The sequence below is a fragment of the Dermacentor variabilis genome, chromosome 2 (assembly GCF_050947875.1).
Source record: "Dermacentor variabilis isolate Ectoservices chromosome 2, ASM5094787v1, whole genome shotgun sequence".
Lineage (NCBI taxonomy): Eukaryota > Metazoa > Arthropoda > Arachnida > Ixodida > Ixodidae > Dermacentor > Dermacentor variabilis.
The window spans coordinates 82,071,105-82,094,522 of record NC_134569.1 but is presented as its reverse complement, the minus strand read 5'-3'; the positions used below and the strand labels follow the sequence as shown (position 1 = coordinate 82,094,522).

The following is a 23,418-nucleotide window of genomic DNA, read 5'->3' as shown; positions in this document are numbered from 1 at the left end:
GACGAACGCGTGGTCCTAAGTAAATTCGTAATGCGCCGGAAGAAACAGGATATCTCAAAACGGTGCAAGGAAAACAAGGGCAAGACCGCACACATACAAGAGAAAGGAAGAAAGGGGGCTTTATACCTCTCCCTCCTCCTCCTCTGCCGGAGCCCGCGGTTTTCGAGCCGAGAAACTATCAGCCCCGGATCTGCTCTGCTCTTGTGCCTGAGCGCATGGCGAGTGTCGGCGGTTCTCAGTTGCAGCTGAATAATTGAACGCGTTTCGCGCCTCAAGAAAGAGCCGCCTTGCTCCTGCAGCCGCGCTACTGCCGCCGCCGTGTGCCCGTCGCTCAGGGGTCGGGAGCTCGCTCGCACGCGTTTATATACAGCGCGGAGTTATAAAGGATCCTGGATCTGCGCGCGGGTATCTCTCTGCAGCTTAGAACGGCTGAGAAAAAGCTTCATTACGATTCCCGGCGCGTCTGCGGCTGCATGCGATCGCACTGTGTCCGTCTGTTTCTGTGTGTGTGTATGTGTGCGTATGCCTGCCACGTTTATGTATGCTGTCTGCGCGTGCCCCTTTCTGTTTGTGTTTTATACCTGTTGGCGCCGTCGCGAGTACATTCTACTTGCGTTCTGCTGGTTTTTGTATGGGGGAAGAGTATGCGGCTTTTAATGTTTAACAATTTTTTTTTCTGCGTCGCCCTGCAAAGGCCGCGGCCTAACTGTGAGCACTTACTTAACCGTAAGACTGCTTTCGATGAACCTCTTCCCGAAATACGGCCCTTCTGAGATCCCTAAGACGCACCGTGTTTGAATTTGTGTATATACAGCCACAGCCAAACCGGAAAGGAACAACCTCGGCCCGCTCTCGCGTCATCCGCCGTGGAGAAGCAACGTGCACGCAGACGCGGCTTAAACGAAGATTTATGGACCGCGCGCGCTCTGAGCTGCTCCGCGATTCCTCGCGAACCAGGCTACATGCGTATATGCTACAAGCGCATGTGCCCTCGACGGGTGGTGAATTGTGTTGCGCTCACCCCTGACTCCTTCCCCGGCAGTGCTTCGTCGAGCTTGTCGCTCATGAATGCGTTCAAGTGCGGCCGACGCATAGAAAGAGATCTCTGTGTTTTCTCCGTACTTTCTGAACATACGTGTCTTGAGGCTTTGTCGGACGCGGCCTGCGAATCTTTTCCTCTTCTTTCTCTGTGATTCCCTTTGATATACGAACGCGTGGAATGCGATTTAGATTCCTCGACGTCTGCTCTTCTCAGAGTTGTGTTCCTTTCACTCGTGCTACTTTTTTTCTGCTTTTTTATTATCCTTCCCCTACGCTACGTGTCTTCATTACCAATTGTCTGAAGATAATTTTGTTTCTCGAGAAGGTTATTTATAAAGTAATGCGCCGTCGTATAAATGCCAGCTTTGCGTGCGTGCAGACATGTGTCGTGTTTGACGCGGCTTAGAATGAGTATGAAGGGCGTTTGAGAAAACGTTGAAGGCGGCGTGTCGCCTGCACGCTGATGTTGTTGTGGCGCATGTAGCGTTTGGGTGACATGTATTATCTTTAGTCTTTTGCGGAATGCTGCAGATGAAATTAGCGTTTTGTCGATGTACTGTATGCCCCATTCCATCATCCATCAACCCCAAGAAGCCTGTTTCAACGTTGCCGTAACGCAAAAGAGCCCTAGAGAATCTTTATGAGGAAAGAGGTTCTTTAAGAAAAAGAAAGGAAACTTCAATCGTGTGCTCACACCGGTCGCACGCATCTTATTCTTTTTTTCTTTGGGGGGGAGGGGCGGCGTATTGTGAGCAGTTGCTAACACACACACACACACACACACAGATATATATATATATATATATATATATATATATATATATATATATATATATATATATATATATATATATATATATATATATATATATATAACTTGCGGTCGTATGTGTGCCGGAAAGAGAGAAACAGACTAAAATCTTGGTTAGGTGGTGGTGGTGAAACTTTATTAATACAGATATCTGTGCGTGGCTTATTCCTGGGTGGTTCCCTCTGACAAAGCTCCACTGGCAATCGCGGCTCACCGGGCCTGGTTGAGGGTCGCCTGTTGGAGGTTCTCAGGACCAGTTCGGAAAGTCTTGCCTCCCAAGACAGTGTAGCGAGTGTGTGTGCTGTGACTTGTGGCGAGATTGCGTAGCCCGGACGGTCGGTGCATTCGTGTGTTATTTACATCAGGGACATGTCCAGGACGTATATCTGTCTGGGGAAATGGCGTGTAGGCGAGACAAGTGTGAGTATGTGTTTGTTTGCAGGTGGCGCCAGTCCCTAGCCTGGAGTTTATTGAGAGCTTTGTGTGGGGGAGTGTATTGTGTTCTTTCGAGACGTTGGTCATGCAGTATTTGTTGACTTGTGATTAATAGCTCGTGGGTCGCTAGTCGGTCTTTCGGGGGCTGGAGGACGGTGGTGGTCTGCCGCTCGGCTAGTGAGACCTCGAGCTGCGCAGTCCGCCTCTTTGTTGCCCCTCAGGCCTTCGTGCCCGAGGCACCAGACGATACCGTGGGTTTATTCTAGTTAGCCGCCCACGATTCGAATGGCTTGTATAGGGAGGGTTCCATTCATGTATAAACGACACGTCGCTTGTGAGTCAGTAAGGACGCGTGCGGACCTTCGCTTGCTCTCGGCGTCGCGAAGTGTGAGAGCGATCGCTGCTGCTTCTGCTGCTACGCTGCCTATGGCGCGGATGGAGACAGAGGCTACCAGGTTCCATTGATTGACGACAGCGATAGTGTATTTTGTCTCGCGATGTGTCGACGAGGGATATGGGCTAGCGTCCCTGTAGTATGTATCTGGGTCTCTGAAACATCGTTTGTGCAACATGCGGGCACGTGCTGCTCTCCTCTCTTGATTGTGGGTAGGGTGCATGTCCTTGAGGATAGGGTCTACTACAATGTTCTCTCTAACTTGGTTACACAGGAGTTGTGTTGCTTCTTCGCAGTACTAGCCGTTGAAGAAGGTGCTTTCTCTGCTGTGTATTGTTGAGGCGCTGCCTCTGCGCTGTCAGCGTGACGCTTGCTAGCTCCTCAAAGGTGTTGTATATCCCCAGCGCTAGTAATTTCTAAGTGCTTGTTCCTGACGGTAGCTGTAAGGCAGTGTTGTACGCCGTTCTTATTAGAGTGTCCATGCGCTCGGTCTCGCTTTTGCGCTTGACTTGATACGGGAGTGCGTACGTGACACGGCTGATGACGAGGGCCTATGGTTTCGTCCTCTGTGAAGCCATCTTTGCTTCGCGCTACTCTGGCGATGAGTGATGCAATGCTTCTTATTACGTGATTTAATTTAGGCTACCTTTGTGCCGTTGTTCTCCTGGACGTGCATACCTAGTAAGCCTGTTCTCGGTACTCGCTTTATAGGTTGCCCTGCAATCTCAAGATGTATTGGCGGTTCTCGATGTTTCTTAGCTTGCTTGGGCCGGATTTGAAACTACCCTGAATTGTGTGGGCCACATCTCATTCCTTATGCGGTTAGATATGACTCGATGTGCTCGATAGCTGTCAGTAATACGTTTTCTCTGTCTCCGTATGAACCCTTGGTTGCCCATTGGGTAATATCGTCGGCAGAGAAGGCACGTCCGAGTTTTGGGATGTTTTCCAGTTGTAATGCAAGTTTTCTAAGTCCGGGGGGATGTTGAAGAGGAAAGGAGATAGTATTGATCTTTGCGGAGTACTTTCTGCGGTAGATCAAAAATGTCCGATTATATGCCTCCTATGCCGATGCGGGCTTTGCGGAAACTGAGAAAAGCGATGGTATACTGATATACTCGCTCTCCGCATCCTATGGCGGCGAGGCCATCTAGGATCGTTTCGTGTGCTATATTATCAAAGGCTTTTTCCACGTCGAGGGCTAGGAGTATGTTGTTGTTGCTGCCCGGCTGTGGCTTGAGTACTTCTTACTTGAGGAGGAGGAAGATATCCTGTGCTGACATGCCTTTCCGGAATCCGTGCATGCGATTGGGATGTAGTCCATGTACCTCCATGTGTTCTTCAATTCGAGTGTGTAGGAGCCGTTCAAGAAGTTTGCCAAGGCAAGACGTGAGCGACATCGGGCGTAGTTAATCGAGCCTGCGCTGTTTTCCTGGTTTGGGTATAAGGACTATCTCAGCGGTAGTCAATTCCTCGGGTAATGTTCCACCCGGTGTCCTTATTTCTTCGTTCAGCTGCTGTGTAAAGGCTCGGAGAGTTTCATCGCTTAGGTTCCTCAACATAACGTTTAGTTCGCAAGTGTTAAGCGCTTCACCGTCTCCGGTATGCCATTTGGTTTATTTGTCTTAAACATGAATTGGCGTAACACACACTGGTAGTCTAGTGCTTGCCCATTACCTTTCTTTTCCAGTGCACTGAGGGCGCGGACAAACAAAGAGCAGACTGTGATGCATCATTTTTGTTTCTCCGCGCCATTCATGCTCTGCACTTAAAAAAACGTATGCTCTAAAAATATGAAATTATGGGGTTTTACGTGCCAAAACCAGGATCTGATTATGAGGCACGCCGTAGTGAGGGACTCCGGAAATTTGGACCACCTGGGGTACTAAGTACACGGGTGTTTTCGCATTTCGCCCCCATCGAATTACAGCCGTCATGGCCGGGATTCAATCCTGCGACCTCGTGCCCCAGCAGCCCAACACCATAGCCGCTATGCAACCATGGCGGGTAACGTATGCTCTCTACGAATACTTCATCACAGTTATATTGCTGCTTAATGGTTAAGACATCTTCTCGTGGTGTACAGAGAAAAATGCTGTCCTTAATGGAAAGCTGAAATTAACTAGAGCAGTTTATGAAGTCTTGTGAGGTGGCGTGTAGGTAGATAAGTAAGTCGTTTTAGGTCGCGACGCAGACGATGAGATAAAGACATGTTTGACAGCTAGCCTCTTTTAGCGAGCTATAGCGTCACTGCTTCTATCTCCTACCTGAGACAGTACACGAGCCTAGCTCGCGATTAGGAAAGGCTGCGCCATGTCTTGGGCTGCTTTCTTGCATTAATGAACCTGAAACGAGGCCCCGGAGAAAATGAGTGCAATAAATAATAGCGTTTATTTGAAGATGCGCTGCGTGGTTACGAGTCTCTGGGCAAGCATCGCTGGCTCTCCACGTATCTGTTCCGGGTACATACCTTCAACAGCGAGCAGGTTTACAATGTCTACGGGCAATTCTGACCGTCAGACTCAAACAAAAAGCAGTTTCGAACGACCAAAGGTGTTTCGGGGGCTTTGAATTCTTGTAGAAACAAGCGTCTGCTTGCACGAAGCTGAGAACGCCGTAAAGCCGTTCAACGCTCTTGTGCAAAAGCTAATTATGATGGCACGCTTAATTGTATCGACCGTTCTATTCCAAGCAACAAAATTTCCCGCCTTCTCTGAACTTTGTCGAGAGCGCCGGGACACCATTTATCATCCACCTCCACGCGCCGGTAGCGTTTCTAATCTCTGCCGTGCCGCGCGTGCATCCCCTCTGACAAGCGCTCAAGATTTCCAGGTTTCGTACTTAGTTTCTCCCACCTCTCTCTCCTTTCCCTCCCTCTCATTGCTAGTCTTCCGCAAAGAGCGAAGACAGAGAAAGACAGCGGGCCAGATTCTTGGCACTCCCGCGCAATATGTTAATGCGGTCGCTCAGCGCGTAAAGTTCAAAGGGGGGGGGGGGGCAGAAAGAGGCCGCCCCGCCGCCCTCTTCAGGAAAGCCGTGCCTTCCCATTTTAACGTAATTAGGCCGCCGGCCAACGGTGGCTCTGGCAGCGGCGCTCCTTCCTCGGCGTACATTCTACGAGCCTTTCTTGAAGCTTGTCTCTGAAGGGCCGTGGTGCTAGGCCCCCCTTTTCGCTCGGCGCTCCTTTCGCGTCTGAAGATGACTGCTGCTGCACCTGGCTGAGTTTGTTGGGGCTAATGAGATGGCGTCCCTCTGCGCTTGGGAGAGCAAGCAAGATAAAACGTGCGCAGTGTGTGCACTTATGTGTATACGTGTGTTTGTGTGCGTGGTCGGAGACGTGAGTGCGCGTCGGAGCGAATAGTTAGCGAATGGTTATCTCTCTATACGAGGAAAAAAATGATTCGTTCGTTTGTTTATTTATCTGTGCCATTGGCCACTTCTTCGTAGTTGAAGGCAATGAATTCTGGCAGAAAAATGAAGCCAAATGTGTTCACTTAAGCCATCGCCTGCGTCAAACGTGTATTGTTTGTATGTCGTACTGCGCTGTGAATAGCGGTCTAACTTTGAATACATTGTGCGCACGTACCTACGTGGCGCTGAGGTATACGCACTATTAAGTGCGAGCGAGGGGTAGCAGACTGGCGTTTCATCGTGGTTTTATTACATTATTGTAATCTAGCTGTGATCGTGTCTTTCTAACTGCGAACCTTGTGCATCTGGAATAAAGGACACGACGAAGCGATAAGAAGAAACTCGAGCCCGATGTTTCGCAAGTACATCAGTAAAATAAACGCGATAGTCTCGGCCTCAGGCGCCCAACTTACAGTAATCCCGCAGCGATGAGCTGTCAAGCGCGGCTGTCGTGCGAACTACCTCCAAATCCTTTGTTGCGTGTTGCTTACTTTGTTTTGTATCTTTTGTTCGAAGAATATCGTCAGAAGTGGAGCTAGTCATCATCTCTACAAAGGCAAGTGCTTCCTTGGACCGTAAGCTATTTTCAGCCTCAGATATGAAATCTGCTGTTATCCCAGTATTAGTAGCTCCTCTCGGCGCAGACACGGCTGTGTCCCGTTCGTTAGATTTTTCTTCTCCGCGTTTATTCTTTATTGCTCTCCCTTACTCGGCAGATCGCTGCGTAGGTCCACGCCTTCGGTGCCAGATTGGACGGAAAGTGCCGAGCATCTGTTCTTAACGTTCGTGTGCGAGCTTACTGTATCGCGCTGGAGCAAACGTGGCGCCTGGATGAGAAAAATACGCTTAGAGGCCTGCTCCGTGCCAGCGCTGCGCTGATGTGAGCTTGCGCAAGGTGCTGGGCGTTCTCCAAGCGAAAGGCATCACAAACAAGTTCCGGACGAACACCGATAAGGTGGAACAGCTAAGTTATTGCCCGGCGTTCGTAGCGTGCTGCGCGGCACCCGCTCCCTGTCCGCGCAGACTGGGCTAAGAGAGTTCCTATGTAGGACCCTTGTTATGCGTCCGGTTTCTCTGCTAAGCAAACTTCTTTCTTTTATACTTTGCTGTCTCCGTCACTCGATGCTTAGTTTTCTTCATTTCTTGTTCTCGAAGGAGTAGGAAAAAGAAAGATCGCTACATTGGATTTGTTGGTAGGCGTTAACAAAAGGGGTTGTTCCCTTTGGAGCGTGTCAAACGTGCTGGGCGCTCCTTTGATGAATTTCGCGTATCCTAAATGCAATGTTTGGAGCAAATACGTTATTGCTTTGTCACTATCTTACTCAAGTTTGTGCTTATCGTAATTCAGTCAATATTTCTTGTTAAAATTTTATGTGTCAGTTTCACAGCAGAATGAATCTACCTTTTCTCTGTTGGCGAAAACAAATCTTTAAGTATATCAACTATACAGGCCAAAGATCTAAAATTAGCAATTTTGAAGGTTTCTAATATTTAAGAATTCATGTAACTATTGTGACCAAGCCAATGCACGCGCCAGCGTTGTCTTCGTCTTGACCAAGTGCTTGTAGCAGGCGTGTTATTGGTTTTTAAATGTATACGCCATAAAGCTGATGGCTGCACCTATTTTATCGTGTCTCACCTATATTTCCTGCTTATTAAATGGGCTCTGCGAAATTCTCGTTCGTCTTTTCCAGTGTATAGGTCCTTCGTAATCTTTCGTCCTCTTTATTGCGACAGATTACGGACTAGGACGTTTGCTTGTAAAGATGGCTTTATTGCATGCAAGCTTTTCGACGGCGGTGCACGCTTAACAGGGGAAAATATCGTAGGGATGCGTGGCTGCTTTTGCTTGACTGATTATTCCAGGCTACCCCGGTGTTACGACGCGCTTGATAAATAGCAATTTTATTGTCTAAAGTAAAGAGATAGTACTGGAAAGCATATATAAAGTTGGATCGCTAACATGCGCTTACCTTTGAAAGCTGGAGGTCTTCAGAACCACGCTTATGCTTGCCAAAAGTCGGCTTTGTTACAAGCGTCAGTGTGTACGGTGGTGCACGCTTTACAGAGAAACATAGTTTTCGTGATGTTTCTTTTTCTTTTATTTTTTTTGTACGTGTGCAGTGCAGCAAAACCTTAGGTACTGATTGTTTATCTGATCAGAGAAGAAAACGCGTGCATGCGTAGTGCGTTCTTTTTGTCCATGTACTAGATCGGGAGTGTGGGTCCATGACGGGCTCCGCTGAGCGCAGACTTAATTATCCACGGTGCGGCGCTTTTCAGATGATGTTGGCTCATCTTGGAGATTATATAAATGGTCGCTTCTAATTCTGTTCCAGGTGGGGTGATTGAGGTCACATGAAGAGGACAAGAAATATTGCAGAATCGTCTCTCCGATGTCGGCGCCAGATATGTGGATATATAATGTAGGACAAATTCCTTGTTTATTGCCGTAAGCCGTAAATGAAATGATAATCCATAATAATCTGGATTATAGTTATCCTATATAGATAAACTTCATCATTTAATGAGAGTTCCAAGTTCTGTATCAGCTTCGTCTTGCGGCTGGTGCGACCCAATTCAATGTCGTTTGCTGCTTATTAGTTGTGGAAACATCCAGCTACCTTTCAACGTAAATGCCTATAAAAGCGCGACATGTTAAGGCACAATTGTGGTTGCTGCAGCATCGGTTATTTCTAGCGACATTCACTGCGGCGACCTACACCTGCCTAGATAGCTGACTTCAGGACCGCGGAAATACATACCCGTATAAAATCCGAATTATGCTCGTTTAGTTCAACGCGGCTGCTCCTCTTTGCGACTTTATACTGAGGTGCCTAGTTACTCGTCAGTTTACGCTCCATACGTAACTTCCCGTATCCGGGGATTGAGAAAACGCGCTCAGGAGGGATTTATCTGGTTGAGACCGATGATATTACCCTCCGAAGCAATCGCTGTGCGGAACATTGAATACATCTCCATTGTCCGCCAAGGGTAGGCACGGTTGATCCTGCCTGCTGCAGATGTGTTTACGCTTGCTTGGAGGCTACAAACGCGAGTCTAGTGAAAGAATTGACGTGCACGAAAATCAATGTTAAGAATTGCTCTTGCAGAAGGTAAATAAAGGACGCATTTACTTTTCGTTCCCTCGCCTTTTCGTGGTTTCTTGTTTGCGTTTTACGTTCGTTTCGTGTTTGCCCTGGTCGTTTCGGGGGATTGGCGGGGATTGCCTATATTGCCTCTCTATATAGGAGCCTACCTCCTACACTTCTCGGTGCGCCTGGTGCCATTTACCTGATGTAAAGCACACGCAGATGCAGAGGCGGTCGCTTATATGTGGAACTTGTCCAGGATGAGCACACGAGGGAGGAAAAACGAGAAAGCGGCGCCGCGATGCACCTACGCAAGTAAAAGAAGAAGAATGTAAAAAAAATGCACTAAGAGAAAAATACACTTGGTGGCTGTCTTTTAGCGTGTGTATGTGTGTGTCGAGCAGAAATGTAATTTTCGTCCCGACATATTAGAAACCCATTTCGAGGAGTCTTCGTGAAAAACATAAATATAACGTGACAGGGGAGGGGAAAGAAGGAGAGACGTTTGAAACCTGATGAAAAAAAAGTGTAGAGGACAACGTTAAAGAAAAGTGGAGCAGGGGGGGGGGGTGAGAAAGGAGGTCGAATGTGTCACGTAGGGAACAGTAGGAGTTGTGAGATGCTTCTTTTCCGAGAGTCGTTGGGGGAAGACGAGTGAAGCCCCGGAGAAAAGAGTGCGGGAAAAGCCTCGTGCCTGCGGGGCTGCGGGCAGTCGCCCCCTCCCCCCCCCCTCTTCCTCCCCCTTATTTGCCTATATCTTTCTCCATCCAGTACGTAATCTCGGCAGTTTATAACCCATTTATCGTCAATGTCGGTGGCTGGGCTCATTCTCTCCCACTTCTTTTTTCTTTGTCTTTTATTTTTTTATCCGCTACTCGCGCTCGCTGCTGTCTCGCTACTAGGCACGCTTCCTATTCGATTTTCCGGGGCCTCTCACCAAATTTCTCGCCCGGTGTTTTACGGCAAACGGTGTTTCTTTAGCATCCTTTTGTACGTTCGTTACTGCTTTTTATTTATTTATTTATTTATTTATTTATTTATTTATTTATTTATTTATTTATTTATTTATTTATTTATTTATTTATGTCACCGTAGTAGCTACTGTGTAAATTTCTTTCTTCGGGCAGTGTCTACTCTTTGTCGTTTCGCGTCGCTGTGCAAACTGATAGCTCGTCAATATGTGAGACCTTTCTCGTTTAGTCTGTGAGCCTTTGCGGGAAGCGCGCGCAACAGCAGCGCATGCGCGCGCTCTTCTATTCTTTCATTCCGCTGGGTCTAGGTTATATCCGGCGTAAAATATCCTGACAGCGCGTGGTTCTGGCACATTGTCATCAATGTTCTGGGCAGAATATCCGCGCGCTGTAGCATACGCAGGGCTCGTGGGTCTTCCTTCTTGTTCGACGTCCCGATAAGCTTCGAGCTGTTCAAAAAAGGGGAGAATAAAAAGAAATTGCTTCGTGCGTGCTAGGGAATACACAGTCTAGATTTATGGTTTTTTTTTATCTAACTAAAAACATTATGTTGTCTGGAAGTTTGAGTGAGTTGTTCATCTTTGCTGTTGTGAATCATAACGCAAAGTAGATGCTGATAAAGAGGAAACACGTATATGCATAGCGCCGTCAGTGCGTTTCTTTTCTGTGCTCATATAGCTCGCGACAAGGTTCGCAACAGTCTGAGCTGTGCCAGCTTTTACGCCGATGTTATTCTCGGAAGGCTCAATGCGCCTGTCAAGGCTCGCGCAGGCCTCTCAAAGTTCACTTCTTCGCTCAGTGAAATGCAAAATAGGTGGGACTGAGCATACCTCGACTTTCGCAGTCACTCATAAAATGGTGTATAGTGCGATTGATATCATGATGTTTCGATATCACTTAAAGAACTGTTTAGCACGCGCAATTGGCAAGAGTGCCTTTTGATTTGAAGACTTAGCGGGGGTTCTAAGCTGGGCTAGTTGGTTTACGCCTGCAGTGCTTCCCATGCCGAAAACTTAAACACGCTTCTTTTAACCTATAAACGTCTACTTATTTGCGCTTCATTCGTTAATGCAATGTTGGTAAGACTGTTGTCTACCTACCCTTCTCATGAGTTCCACAATTTAGTATGGCGCTTATCGTATATTTCCTTTTATTTCTCCCGGCCTATTAGGCTTCTCAAAAGGTGAAGGCTCCTTGAAAGCCAGCCCTGCAATCTAAGCATTGCTTTTGGCCTTCACCGTACGCTCCATATACGTTTTGCCGCTGTACGACTAAGAGTGCTTCCACTTGTATATCCGCACGACCGTTGAGACGCGGCCATCTGGGCAGCCTATAAGTTTCGCGCACCTAATCCGCTCCCAAGGGAAGCACTGTCTGCAGCTTCGTTCGCGCAGCTTTCCTTGCCGGACGTAAAAGCCCGTGTCCCTACAGTCCCTGCAAAAAGCTGGTCCCCCTGGAGCACGGCGAGCAAAGCTTTGGCTTGTCAGCGATCTCCTCAATCGACGCTTGTTTCGGCTTAAGCCGGAGCACGGAAGACGCAGTCATCTTGAACGAAAATTGACTCCCCCCCCAAACAGCCCTTCCCGGGTACACTGTCGCACGCGTCTCCCGTTGTTCTCCCCAAAAGCCTCCGTTCGATTCGACCTTCTCCGCCCGCTTTATAGGGATCCTCGGCGGCAGCGGGGGGAACGGTTTATCTGGGAATAAAGGCGAGACACAACCACTGCGAACGGACGAGCGATTCGTTCGGCGGCATGCGCACTCTGACTTACTGAAATCCGTGCAGCGCTGGTGAATCTAGAAGCGACGTGAGCCAATGGGAAAGAATTGACAAAGGTCGTTCTTAGATGAGCGATTTGCGAATGACGGCCGTCTGTTCGCCGACTGATCATATTATATAAACGGTGATAGCATTACCTAACCGCCGTTTACCGTTCGGGATCCGTCTTGATGTGACAATTTGACGTTTGATTCGACGGTACCCGTGTCAGCCTCTGCAAGACTGCACTGTTTTAGTGAGACGGTGTGTATTAGTCGAAATCAGGAGAACGGGGTTGGGGAGAGAACGCCAGTTGAGGAGGAGGATAAGGGGAGTGTTGCCTTTCGTTATGAAGGCGCAGAGCTGAGAGGAGAGAAGGCGGGAGGCGCTATATAGTGTATGCGATAGAAGTCGCGGTGTCTCAGCGCTGGAGAACGGGAACGTCTGTCCGGTCGGTTGAATAGTGTGTCTTTCCCGAAGGCAGTTTCTGGTATCCCGGACGATGACACGAGGAGGTGGAAGAGACGAGAAGCGGGGGAAAACGGGTGGAGAAAGAGGCGAACTCCCTGCGCGGCTTCGAATCCCGAGGTTCTCCATCCGATCGGATAAGTTCCGCGTCGCAGGGAAGTCCCGTCGAATTTGGTGAGCCGCGCTGCTTTTTTCGGCATAAGCTGCGCTGCGATGCCCCGAAGACTGTATTCATTCTTTACTTGCTTCAAAAGCGTGCCGAAAGCGAGTGTGGCAGGCGTGGTCTCTTTACCACGTTGTACGCAGCAAATTTGTGTAATAAAATATGTGAAACGGCAGGGACCGAATGGGCGCGCGGGAGTAAATATAAACGGCGCAATAAGGCTAGGAACCTATTTCGATCGAGCTGTTCGGCTTTTCTCATTCGCTGTCGGTTCCCGCGCTGAGCGCGCTCCTTTCATTGTCCCAAGATTTGCTGTGCTTCAGGGAGCCGTTACTTCCGGACACACTAATCACTTCCTAATGCTCCCATTCTTTCGTGCGCCTTTCCTTATCGTGTCCTTCCGGTAATCCCTGCGCGTCCCATCCGGACGTGTATTCTTGCATTGCCTTTTAAGGATTAGTGTCTCATCGTTGCTGTCCGGCGTCGACTTACAAGGGCTGAAATTGGAAAGGAACTGCGTGTGTGGCAGAGTTAAGACGACATAGAAGGCCTCACTTTCCTAATCGTGATATTCAAGTAACTCTTCGCCGTTTCATGATTTTAGATTAAAGTAGTAAAATCTTTCCAGCCTTAGTTACATGGCACAGGGGCTCCGATCGCTCAATCTTTATAAAGAGTATTTTCGCTTCAGTAAGTCAAGAATAAATTCGTCAAAAGCGAAGTCGTAGCCAGGCTTTCGCTCAATTAGGCAGCATTTGTTTCACAGCCTTAATGTACTTGTAATAAATAACCACCATATATTTTTCTTCTGTGCGTTTCATTTGTGAAAAACATTCTGCAGAAGCTCTTAAGACTGCTTACGTGTGGAAATGCAAAAGCATTGGAGTCCCTTTGGTGAAATGTTCGCGATTGATGTTTTCTACATACATTCAATTTTTTTCTGCTGATTCGGCGTGTCTGTGTGCCTGTATATTGGCCTCAGACTGGCTCATTTTATACACTCATGACGTGGCGTCGAAAGTCCATCGCAGCAGGCACAACACCAATGAAATATGAAGAGCAGGTGATGCACGGGAGGCAGCGCGCTAATTTGATACGCTCAAGACGTAGCGCCACATCCTCCCCATTGGCGGCGATGCTGACGTGTGCAATGACGTACACACTAGGCACACGTTTAGTCAGCCATAACCGTGGAGCCGTAACCGTGAAAAAAAGAAAGAAAAGAAATGAGCGTGGGCAGGGCATGTAATGGGGAGAGAAGATAACCGATGGTCATTAAGGATCACGGACTGGAATCGGAGAGAAAGAAAGCGTAACAGGGGGCAGCAGAAAGTTAGGTGGGCGGATGAGATTAAGAAGTTTGCAGGGACGACACAGCCACAATTAGCACATGACATGATGGTGGTGGTAAACTTTATTGAAAACGGGGAAGGGGAAAGGGGGAGGTGGCTGAGCGATCGGGCTCAAGTAAGGCCGGGGCCTGCTTGGCCTTCTCCGCCCAGTCCACCTGTTCGAGCTGTCGGTCGACGTCCTCGGACCTGAGCCAGGCTGTCCAGTCAGTCTCGCTGCTGACCGGGGATGGGAAAACGGGTGCGAGGTGCATTCCCACATTATGTGTGTGAGTGTCCCTGTTTGTGAACAGAGCCTACATAGGTCGCTTTCCTTGCCCCCTGTGATTTTCTTAATGTACTTTGGGTGGGGGTATGTGTTTGTCTGGAGTCGCCTAAACGCGACTGCTTGCGTTTTATCGAGTTGCTTGGTCGGTGGCGGGAGCGCGCGACGCCTCAATCTATGCATATTGGCTATTTCGTAATAAGTCTCGCAGGGTTCCTCGTGTGTCTCCTCCTCGTTCACGCCGTCCGTATCCGCGGACGAGGCTCGGCGCGCGAGATCTCGAGCCAAACTGTGAGCCGACGCGTTGCCGGGCACAGTCACATGAGCGGGGGTCCAGACGAGAGTTTTCCAGCCGCTTAGGGGGCGCCGCGTGAGAACACGGTACGCCTGTTCGGAAATTCTACCGCGGACGAAGTTGCCGATGGCCTGCTTGATATCGCTGATCACGGTATTCGCTTCCGCATGCATGGGCATGACAATTGCGGTTTCCTCCGCTTCCACCACTCGGCCAGCCGTGATTGTACGTTTATCAATCGTTCGTTGTGATCCGCTACCACCGCGGTCATGAGGTCGCCGCGAGGGTGTCTCGCTGCGTCTGTGTAAACCACTCCATCTTGCGAGCCGTAGCGTCGCCAAATGGCTTCACTACGGGCCTGCCGGCGGCCTTGATGGAACTCGGGGTCCATGTTGCGGGGTAGAGGCGGGGCATAAATATGCCCCCTGACCTTTCGCGGAATCATGTACTCTGTAACCTCTGGGATGGCTTCGAGACTGAGCTTCCGGAGGACTGTGCGGCCTGCCGGGGTTAGCGAGAGACGACGGACTTGGGCTGTGTGGTGAGCGTCTAAAGCTCCTCGATCGTGTTGTGCATGCCTAAGGCCTCTATAAGCCTTGCGGTGGCCGCGTGGTCCGGAAGGCCCAGGGCTGCCTTTGTGGTTCTTCTGATGATTCTGTTTAGTTTAGCAAAGTCTGTGGCTGCGAGTTTGACATATGGTGTCAAGTACATGATTCTGCTGGTTATGTATGCCTGCACAAGTCGAAGCAGCTCGCCCTCGTCCAGTGGCGTAGCTTGGTCGTCTGGTACCCGGGGCCCATAGGTCTTCTGTCACCCCCCTCCCCTGGGTGTAGCCGGCGGGATAGGTGTCTTCAGACGTATATGACACCCCCCCCCCTCCCCCCACTGGCCCCTTGCACCCGGGGCCCGCGGCCCCCCGGCCCCCCCTGTTGCTACGCCACTGCCCTCGCCCATGCCATGGTGCCGATTAGACACCCGGCCAGTGAACTGTAGTGTGCAGTTGGTCGCCCTCTGGAGTTTCTGTAACATGAGCTCGCAGCGCAGCGTGTTCTGAATGTAACTGGAGAAGTACGGGAGAGGCCTTTGCCCTGCAGTGGGCGTAGCCAGGCTGATGATGATGAACCGTGGAGCAGGCGTGGCGTTAGGGAAGCGTGCTCGTGTTGCACTCCGGAGGTCCGGGTTCTATTCCCACCCAGACCGACATACCAAATTTTCATTTCAAGTTTATTAATTTACGTTGTTTAAAGGGCTTTACCTGTGAAATTTGACCTCAATCCGAGCGTTTTATACGTGCTTTTAATCTTTGCGCCGTCGGCCATTTTTGGTACCACCGATCGGTCACGCTGATGACACCGACCGATTTTCATGTAATGTGCATAAAATCCTTTTGCATTAAGAAAAAAAAATCTGAGGACAGCTAAGCACTTCTTATAAGTTGGGAATACGAAAGCATTAATGTCCGATTGAACGCCACTGAGCGGTTCTTCGAGTTATAAACTTCACGCGGGCAAGCGAGCGCACTGAGATGCTTGGCGCATTTTGAGCTGGTCCTGCCGAGGCGCAGTTAGAATGCAGACGAGAGCTTCCATGGACAAGGAACGCGCGGATAACACAGGCTTCCGAGAGCGAGGGTGACATGACATCGCGGCAATGCTCTCTCCCCTCAAAGAATGCCGGTGCATGAGGTGTTCCCTTTCATCCGTTCTGCTCCATCGAGGCCCGAGCCAGCAAGCGCAAGCCAATGTCACGTGCGCGCGAGGCACGCTCGTGACGTGGTGTCACAGCTAATGAGAAATTTTGCTGCTACAGACACCACCGGCTTTGTCGCTCAATGGGCCATTTGACAGATTTGAAAATTTATAGATGTTGCAAAACAATTTTGAACGCATATATTGCAGCTACGGCACCATTCTAAACTGATATCAGCTGAGGAAAGCACAGCAGTTTTAAGTACGACAGTAAAATGAATTGTTTCATGTGCAGTGTATAGTTAGAAAATGCAAAGCCATTTAAGAGGCTTGTTGATATTAGGCATGGATGAAAAAAGAAGAGTGAGGTGAATGATCCTCTAGTAGCGCCGTCATAATTGACATATGCCAGTCTTTTTGTGCTTCTATTCTGAAACACTTAGCACATAGTAAGATACGTTATCAGACTTTTTTGTGATAATGCTTGCAGTTTTGATGTGTATACGCGATGTCTCCAGTCGTAAGATCGGCAAGCAAATGGTATGACATTATATGTGAAGTATACAGCATTATATTGCTTTACTGCTGTCAAAAAGGTGGATGCATGCAACAAACGTGACAAGCTCCACAGTTTGCAATGCTGTAGATAAATTTTGAAATATTGTTGGTTGCAAATGTTTGCCGAGCTCGGAAGTCTCAAGCAAAATATTGTGCTTTTTTTTTCGCTTCATCTGTGTGCTGCTTCGATCTGACAGATGCAGGGTCAGCTTGAAGCTTGCCGAGGTGTACTGTACCATTCTACTTTCAGGCTATGCCACCCAAGTCACAAAAACGCCAAATTTTGTCATAGCTCTTGCTCTATGCAATTGTATATTGTATGCAGTGGTATGTTTTCACGGTTGATTTGAATAGCTTAGCATCTCTAATATCTTCAATGTGCATTTCAAATATGACTGCATCCCAAGAAACTACCGCTCTTCGTGGGAATCTAATAGGAAGTCCTGTAGCGCAAAGCGTTTTGAACTATGATGATGATTATGATGATGATGATGATGATGGTGAAATAAATTTTATTAAAAAGATAGAGCTGACGATGTCACCCTCAGGTGCATGGCTTTCTTAGGCCGGGATGCCATGGTCTTCGGCTGTCCGCCTTGCTCGGTCTGCGCCTTCAGGTCTGTGCTGGTCAGCAATTCCTCCCACTGTTCTTCAGATGGCACTCTGTTTGCTAGCATCTCCATGACACCATTGCACTCCCAAACCATATGATGGAGCATGTTGGATATCCCACATAATTGACAGTTGTATTCATATAGTGTGGGATGTATCTTGTGCAATAATGTGGGCATGTGGGAACGAATTTGTTTCGAGTGTTTGTAGATGAATGGATTCTTCCCTACTAAGCGTGGGATCAAGTGGTGTGTAGTTCCTTCCGTCTAATCTGTAGTGTTCTAGAATATCTCTATCGTGTTGGGATGGGCGCCGGAGTATGATTGCCTCTCGGAGATGCCCAATTAGTGTGACCTTGGACGGCAGCATCAGCAGCTGTGTTCCCCACAAAGGAATCGTGACCAGGTGTCCACATGATATGAATGTCCAGTGGGTTGTGTAGCTTAAGTAGTATATTGAGTGCCACTGTGGAGGCACGGTCTTTCTGAAAATTTCTGGATGCTGCTTGCAAGTCTGTAAAAATTGTAGTTTGTCCCTGACAGGTTGTTGTGGCAAGCACTATCTCTGCCTCTTCTGCCGAGTTGGTGTCACTCAGTATGAATGCTGCTTCCTGCACTAAGCTCTTTTCCTGTTCTGTCTGTGACACTCACCACTTGTGCCGTTTTACTCGAGTATTGAGCGGTGTTGACGAATCTTGTTGCAGCATCTTTCTTGTATGCCTTCTTGAGTGCTTTGATTCTTGCCGGTCATCTGCCCTTGTGGTGTACCGAGCGCATGTTTTGTAATACACTCTCTGAGTTGGAGAGATGAGTTTGTGCTTGTTGCATTGCTCGAGCCCTTCTTTATATCCAAGTTGACGTAGGGTGGCTCTACCAGGTTCTGTTAGCTTGAGTCGCTCGACTAGGCTGGCTATGCGAGCATTCACTAACTTCTCCTAGGTGTTGTGAACAACCAGCTGGGGCAGCTTCTCTGTTGAGGATTTTACCGGGAGACACAGCACAAGTTATTTGCTTGGCAGGTTAAAATGTTCAATGCCTCAGCATTCTTTAGTCCCAAATACGGAGTGCCGTGGATGATGCAGCTAGTGGTTAGGGCTTGTGTTAGTTTCGGGGCATCTTCTTCCTAAAATCCACGTTGTTTATTCATCACTCGTTTCTCCAGATTTGTGGCTTGAGTAATGGTACTTTGAAGCTTTGGTACTTTGGTACTAAAAGCAGTGAAGAAGAAACTAGGAATAGGCAAGAATCAGATGTATGCGTTAAGAGACAAAGCCGGCAATATCATTACTAATATGGATGAGATAGTTCAAGTGGCTGAGGAGTTCTATAGAGATTTATACAGTACCAGTGGCACCCATGACGATAATGGAAGAGATAATGGAAGAGAAGAGTCTGCAAGAATTTGAAATCCCACAAGTAATGCCGGAAGAGGTAGAGAAAGCCTTAGGAGCTATGCAAAAGGGGAAGGCAGCTGGGGAGGATCAGGTAACAGCAGATTTGTTGAAAGATGTTGGGCAGATTGTTCTAGAAGAACTCGCCACCATGTATATGCAATGCCTCATGACGTCGAGCGTACCGGAATCTTGGAAGAACGCTAACATAATCCTAATCCGCAAGAGAGGAGACGCTAAGGACTTGAAAAATTATAGACCGATCAGCTTACTGTCCGTTGCCTACAAAGTATTTACTAAGGTAATCGCAAATAGAATAAGGAACACCTTAGACTTCTGTCAACCAAAGGACCAGGCAGGATTCCGTAAAGGCTACTCAACAATAGACCACATTCACACTATCAATCAGGTGATAGAGAAATGTGCGGAATATAACCAACCCTTATATATAGCTTTCATTGATTACGAGAAAGCGTTTGATTCAGTCGAAACCTCAGCAGTCATGGAGGCATTGCGGAATCAGGGTAGTCCACAGCCCTGTAGTCCCTGTAGCCCTGTAGGAATCCACAGCCAAAGTAGTCCTCCATAAAAAAAAGCTACGAAATCCCAATAAAGAAAGGCGTCAGGCAGGGAGATACGATCTCTCCAATGCTATTCACAGTGTGTTTACAGGAGGTATTCAGAGACCTGGATAGGGAAGAATTGGGGATAAGAGTTAATGGAGAATACCTTAGTAACTTGCAATTCGCTGATGATATTGCCTTGCTTAGTAACTCAGGGGACCAATTGCAATGCATGCTCACTGACCTGGTGAGGCAAAGAAGAAGAGTAGGTCTAAAAATTAATCTGCAGAAAACTAAAGTAATGTTTAACAGTCTCAGAAGAGAACAGCAGTTTACGACAAGTAGTGAGGCACTGGAAGTGGTAAGCGAATACATCTACTTAGGACAGGTAGTGACTGCGGATCCGGATCATGAGACTGAAATAATCAGAAGAATAAGAATGGGCTGGGGTGTGTTTCACAGGCATTCTCAGATCATGAACAGCAGGTTGCCATTATCTCTTAAGAGAAAAGTGTATAACCCCAGCTGTGTCTTACCAGTACTCACGCACGTGGCAGAAACCTGGAGGTTTACGAAAAGAGTTCTACTCAAATTGAGGACGACGCAACGAGCTATGGAAAGAAGAATGATGAGTGTAACGTTAAGGGATAAGAAAAGAGCAGATTGGGTGAGGGAACAAACGCGAGTTAATGACATCTTAGTTGAAATCAAGAAAAAGAAATGGGGCATGGGCAGGACACGTAATGAGGAGGGAAGATAACTGATGGTCATTAAGGGTTACGGACTGGATTCCAAGGGAAGGGAAGCATAGCAGGGGGCGGCAGAAAGTTAGGTGGGCGAATGAGATTAAGAAATTTGCAGGGACAACATGGCCACAATTAGTATATGACTGGGTTAGTTGGAGAAGTGTGGGAGAGGCCTTTGCCCTGCAGTGGGCGTAACCAGGCTGATGATGATGATGATGATGATGATGATGACTTTGAAGCTGATGTAGGGTTGTCAGGCCTGCTCAATTCTTTTGGAGAACTTACCCCAGTACACGCAGAGTATCGACTGATGGGATGGTGGTGCTATTGAGTTCGACTTCAGGGCCGGGCGTTGAAGGCAGGGGTCGACCTTTCATTCTTCTGCGCAGTACAAGCAGTTCTGATATTTCAGGGGCACAGGAGAGGCTGCATGCTTTGAGATACGTCTCCATGCAATCGACCTCTTCCTACAAGGTGTCTATGTAATATCATCTGTGTATATAGCATGGTTGAGTGCCGCGATATCGCACATTCTCTCAAGTAGTTTCATAATTGCAATGTTGAAAAGTAATGTAGATAACACTGATCCCTGAGGAGTGCCCTTTTGCAGAGACTGCAATTTTCCAAGGCATACGGTTGCTGTCTGGTTAGAGAGGAAGCCTGTGACGTATTTGTAGATCCTTTGCCTGCAGTTGGTGTATTGCAGGTTCTTCAGCACAGCCTTGTGAGACACATTGCCAAAGGCGTCTTCAACGTCAAGGTCTAGATTAACAATCTTTTGGGTAGCACTGAGATTGTCAATAATGTGTTCTTTGATTTGTAGAAGGATATTGTGACGGTGTAAGAGATCTGCACCGGTGTTTAATTAAAAGCAACAGCAAGGGCTTTGAACCGTATCGGCAATCTCTTGTCGGACAACAGACTGAATGAGTGATACAGTCGTCACGTTATTGTCAAGCGGTTGAGTATAACGTATCGCTGGAGCTATGGCCTCCGATTCCCGATGGACGACCTCTGTCATGGTAGGTGTACTTTATGGCTGACGAAAGGCTGGAACGTCGATGCAGGAGGAAGTAGCTGCGGTGCTTGGCAGGCGATCAAATCACTGAGCAATGCGTCGGCTTTTAGCTTGTTCGAAGCATCGGCATACTGCAAGGATGGCATCAACTATTGTACAATCCTTGCACAAAAGCAAATTGAATGCATCGTCTGCATTTCCCTTTAGCACATGGCCGACTTTATCCGACTCCGACTGGTCTTTATTTTTTTGCAAACAGCCAGCACGTCCTGTATATACAAAATATATGTCTCTGTGGACGGCATGAGCTTGTGTCGCAAGCTCTTGTCTGGCTGATAGCTGACGTCTGGCAGGTTTTCCAAATACTTCACGCATATTTTGTTTGCAGACTTCCCAGCTAGTCAGGTCTTCGTGTGTGTCATACTACACACGAGCTGTGCCTTGGAGGTAGAAGATTACATTGGCAAGTATTAGTGTCGTGTCCCGCCTGTTATGGTCACTGATGTGTTCATACCAGGTGAGCCAGTCATCCACATCCGTGCCATTTGTGCTGGTGAAATTCCCTTGGCCACGAGGGTGCGATTGCATTAGATGTGATGAAGCCTGGGTGGATGTGGACGGGACGTCATCATCTGAAGACATCGTGACGGAACCGACGTGGCATCCACTACGGAGATCCAGTGCAGCGTTGTAGCGAGTGTACCCCACACCACCACCAAATGTGATGGTGTAGGAGATCTGCACCGGTGTTTAACTAAAAGCAACAGTGAGGGCTCCGAACCACACTATCAGAAAAACAGTTGACCTCGTCTTTTTCCTTTCTCACACTGTCGACACATACCACACTGTAACAATATCTTGCATAGACAAGTGCGGTTGGAATCCATACATTGTGTTTGGGATCTTTTGGTTATCTTCCAACTACAGAGAGAGCCGATTGTGAGCCTTGTCCTCGAAAAGCTTTCCGGCACTCGACATCAGCAAGATGGGTCGAAGATTTTGTATTGTGATGACATTGTTTGGGTTTAAGAATCATAGTAATTTCAGCGTGTTTCCATAGCGCCGTTTCATATACAAAGCAACCAGCACTGCAACTAGCAACTGCTACTGGAACTATCAACTAGCAACTAGCAACTGATTTCATTGTTTCAACACCGTGGGTAGGCAACGCATAGTTAGAACTCCTGAGGACAAGCGTGAATACAAGGAGCAGCAAAGGGAAAAAGAAACAGCAATGTGACCAGCGGCATGCTGTCAAAATTACAATTGCTTCCATTACTACCATTGCTCTAAATTATCATTACTACCATTATTCAAAGCACTAAAGCATGCCCCCTTCTGCAGTTTTAGTGGAAGTTTTCAACAGCTTCGCTGGACATCCACTTTTGCAGGGCCGGCCAGGATGGAGAGTCAAATTTTTTGTTATTTATTCTTTCTCTTCCTAGAGTCGTATTTCGTGAAGCCTGTTAAGGGCTGCTTCAAGCTTTGCTCTGCTAAATGGGCAATCGAGGGCCAGGTACGGTAGTCCACCGTAGTCGGAGTGATTGGCAAATTGTACTGATGATTGTTGGTTCAGTCTTGGGAATTTTTTCTTTGACAGCTTTGACACCAGCACCTAAGAAAGGTTCTTCTTGATTGCGGCGACAGCATGTCGATCGGGACATATATGGTGCAAAAGCACCCATAGGTCAAGCTTTCGGCATACTTTCAAAAAGCCATAAGTTTCACGATGCGCGTCATCTTTAACCGTTATGCTAAGTGTTATGAAGCGCTATCTCTTCTGTCGTTAAAATGTTGTCTAGTTGAAGTTTTCCTGAAAAGCAGATAAAATCTGTAATAGCACAAGTTAACGACAACAAAGTAAAATAACAATTTATGCACAAAAATTTTGACTTCCATTAACCGACCTCTAGATGGACTAAAAATTTTGGACTTTTGTGTAGCAGGTTGTCTTACACAAGCTGTATTTATGCTAAATGCTATGAAGGTTGTTATTTATGCTAAATGCTATGAAGCTCACCATACTTTTTCTTCTGTGCAGCGGCCCCTACATCCCCGAGCATCAGCTGCGGCTCGTCGTCGTCAAAGAACGCAGCTGAGAACCAGCGGTTCAGCAACAGCGGCAGCAAGTCAAGCCCTCAGCCGCCACCGCACCAGTCACAGGCCTCCGGTTCGAGCTCTGCATCGGCGTCCTCTGCCATCCATAGCGAACCCGGCAGCAAGGCCTCTAAGACAGCGGATGAAGCTGGTGAGAAAATTTCGTGGAGCTAACACGAATGTTCTCGCCATCTCAGAATTGGATGATATTGACCTCCGTTTATGCAGTTAGGATACCTCAGTGAACGAGTAACTAATCCATAAATAGCTCGAACATCTAACGTCACTTTCC

At 47.9% G+C, this 23,418-nt stretch overlaps 1 protein-coding gene across 2 annotated transcripts in view; it reads left to right on the top strand.

Moving 5' to 3' along the window:
* The window catches only part of LOC142572164 (uncharacterized), a 233,750-nt gene that overhangs the window by 167,128 nt on the left and 43,204 nt on the right, over positions 1-23,418 (top strand). For both annotated transcript variants that reach the window (XM_075681087.1, XM_075681086.1), the window contains one exon: positions 23,071-23,277. In XM_075681087.1, the coding sequence (XP_075537202.1) occupies positions 23,071-23,277 (207 nt within the window). The remainder of the gene's footprint in view (positions 1-23,070; positions 23,278-23,418) is intronic.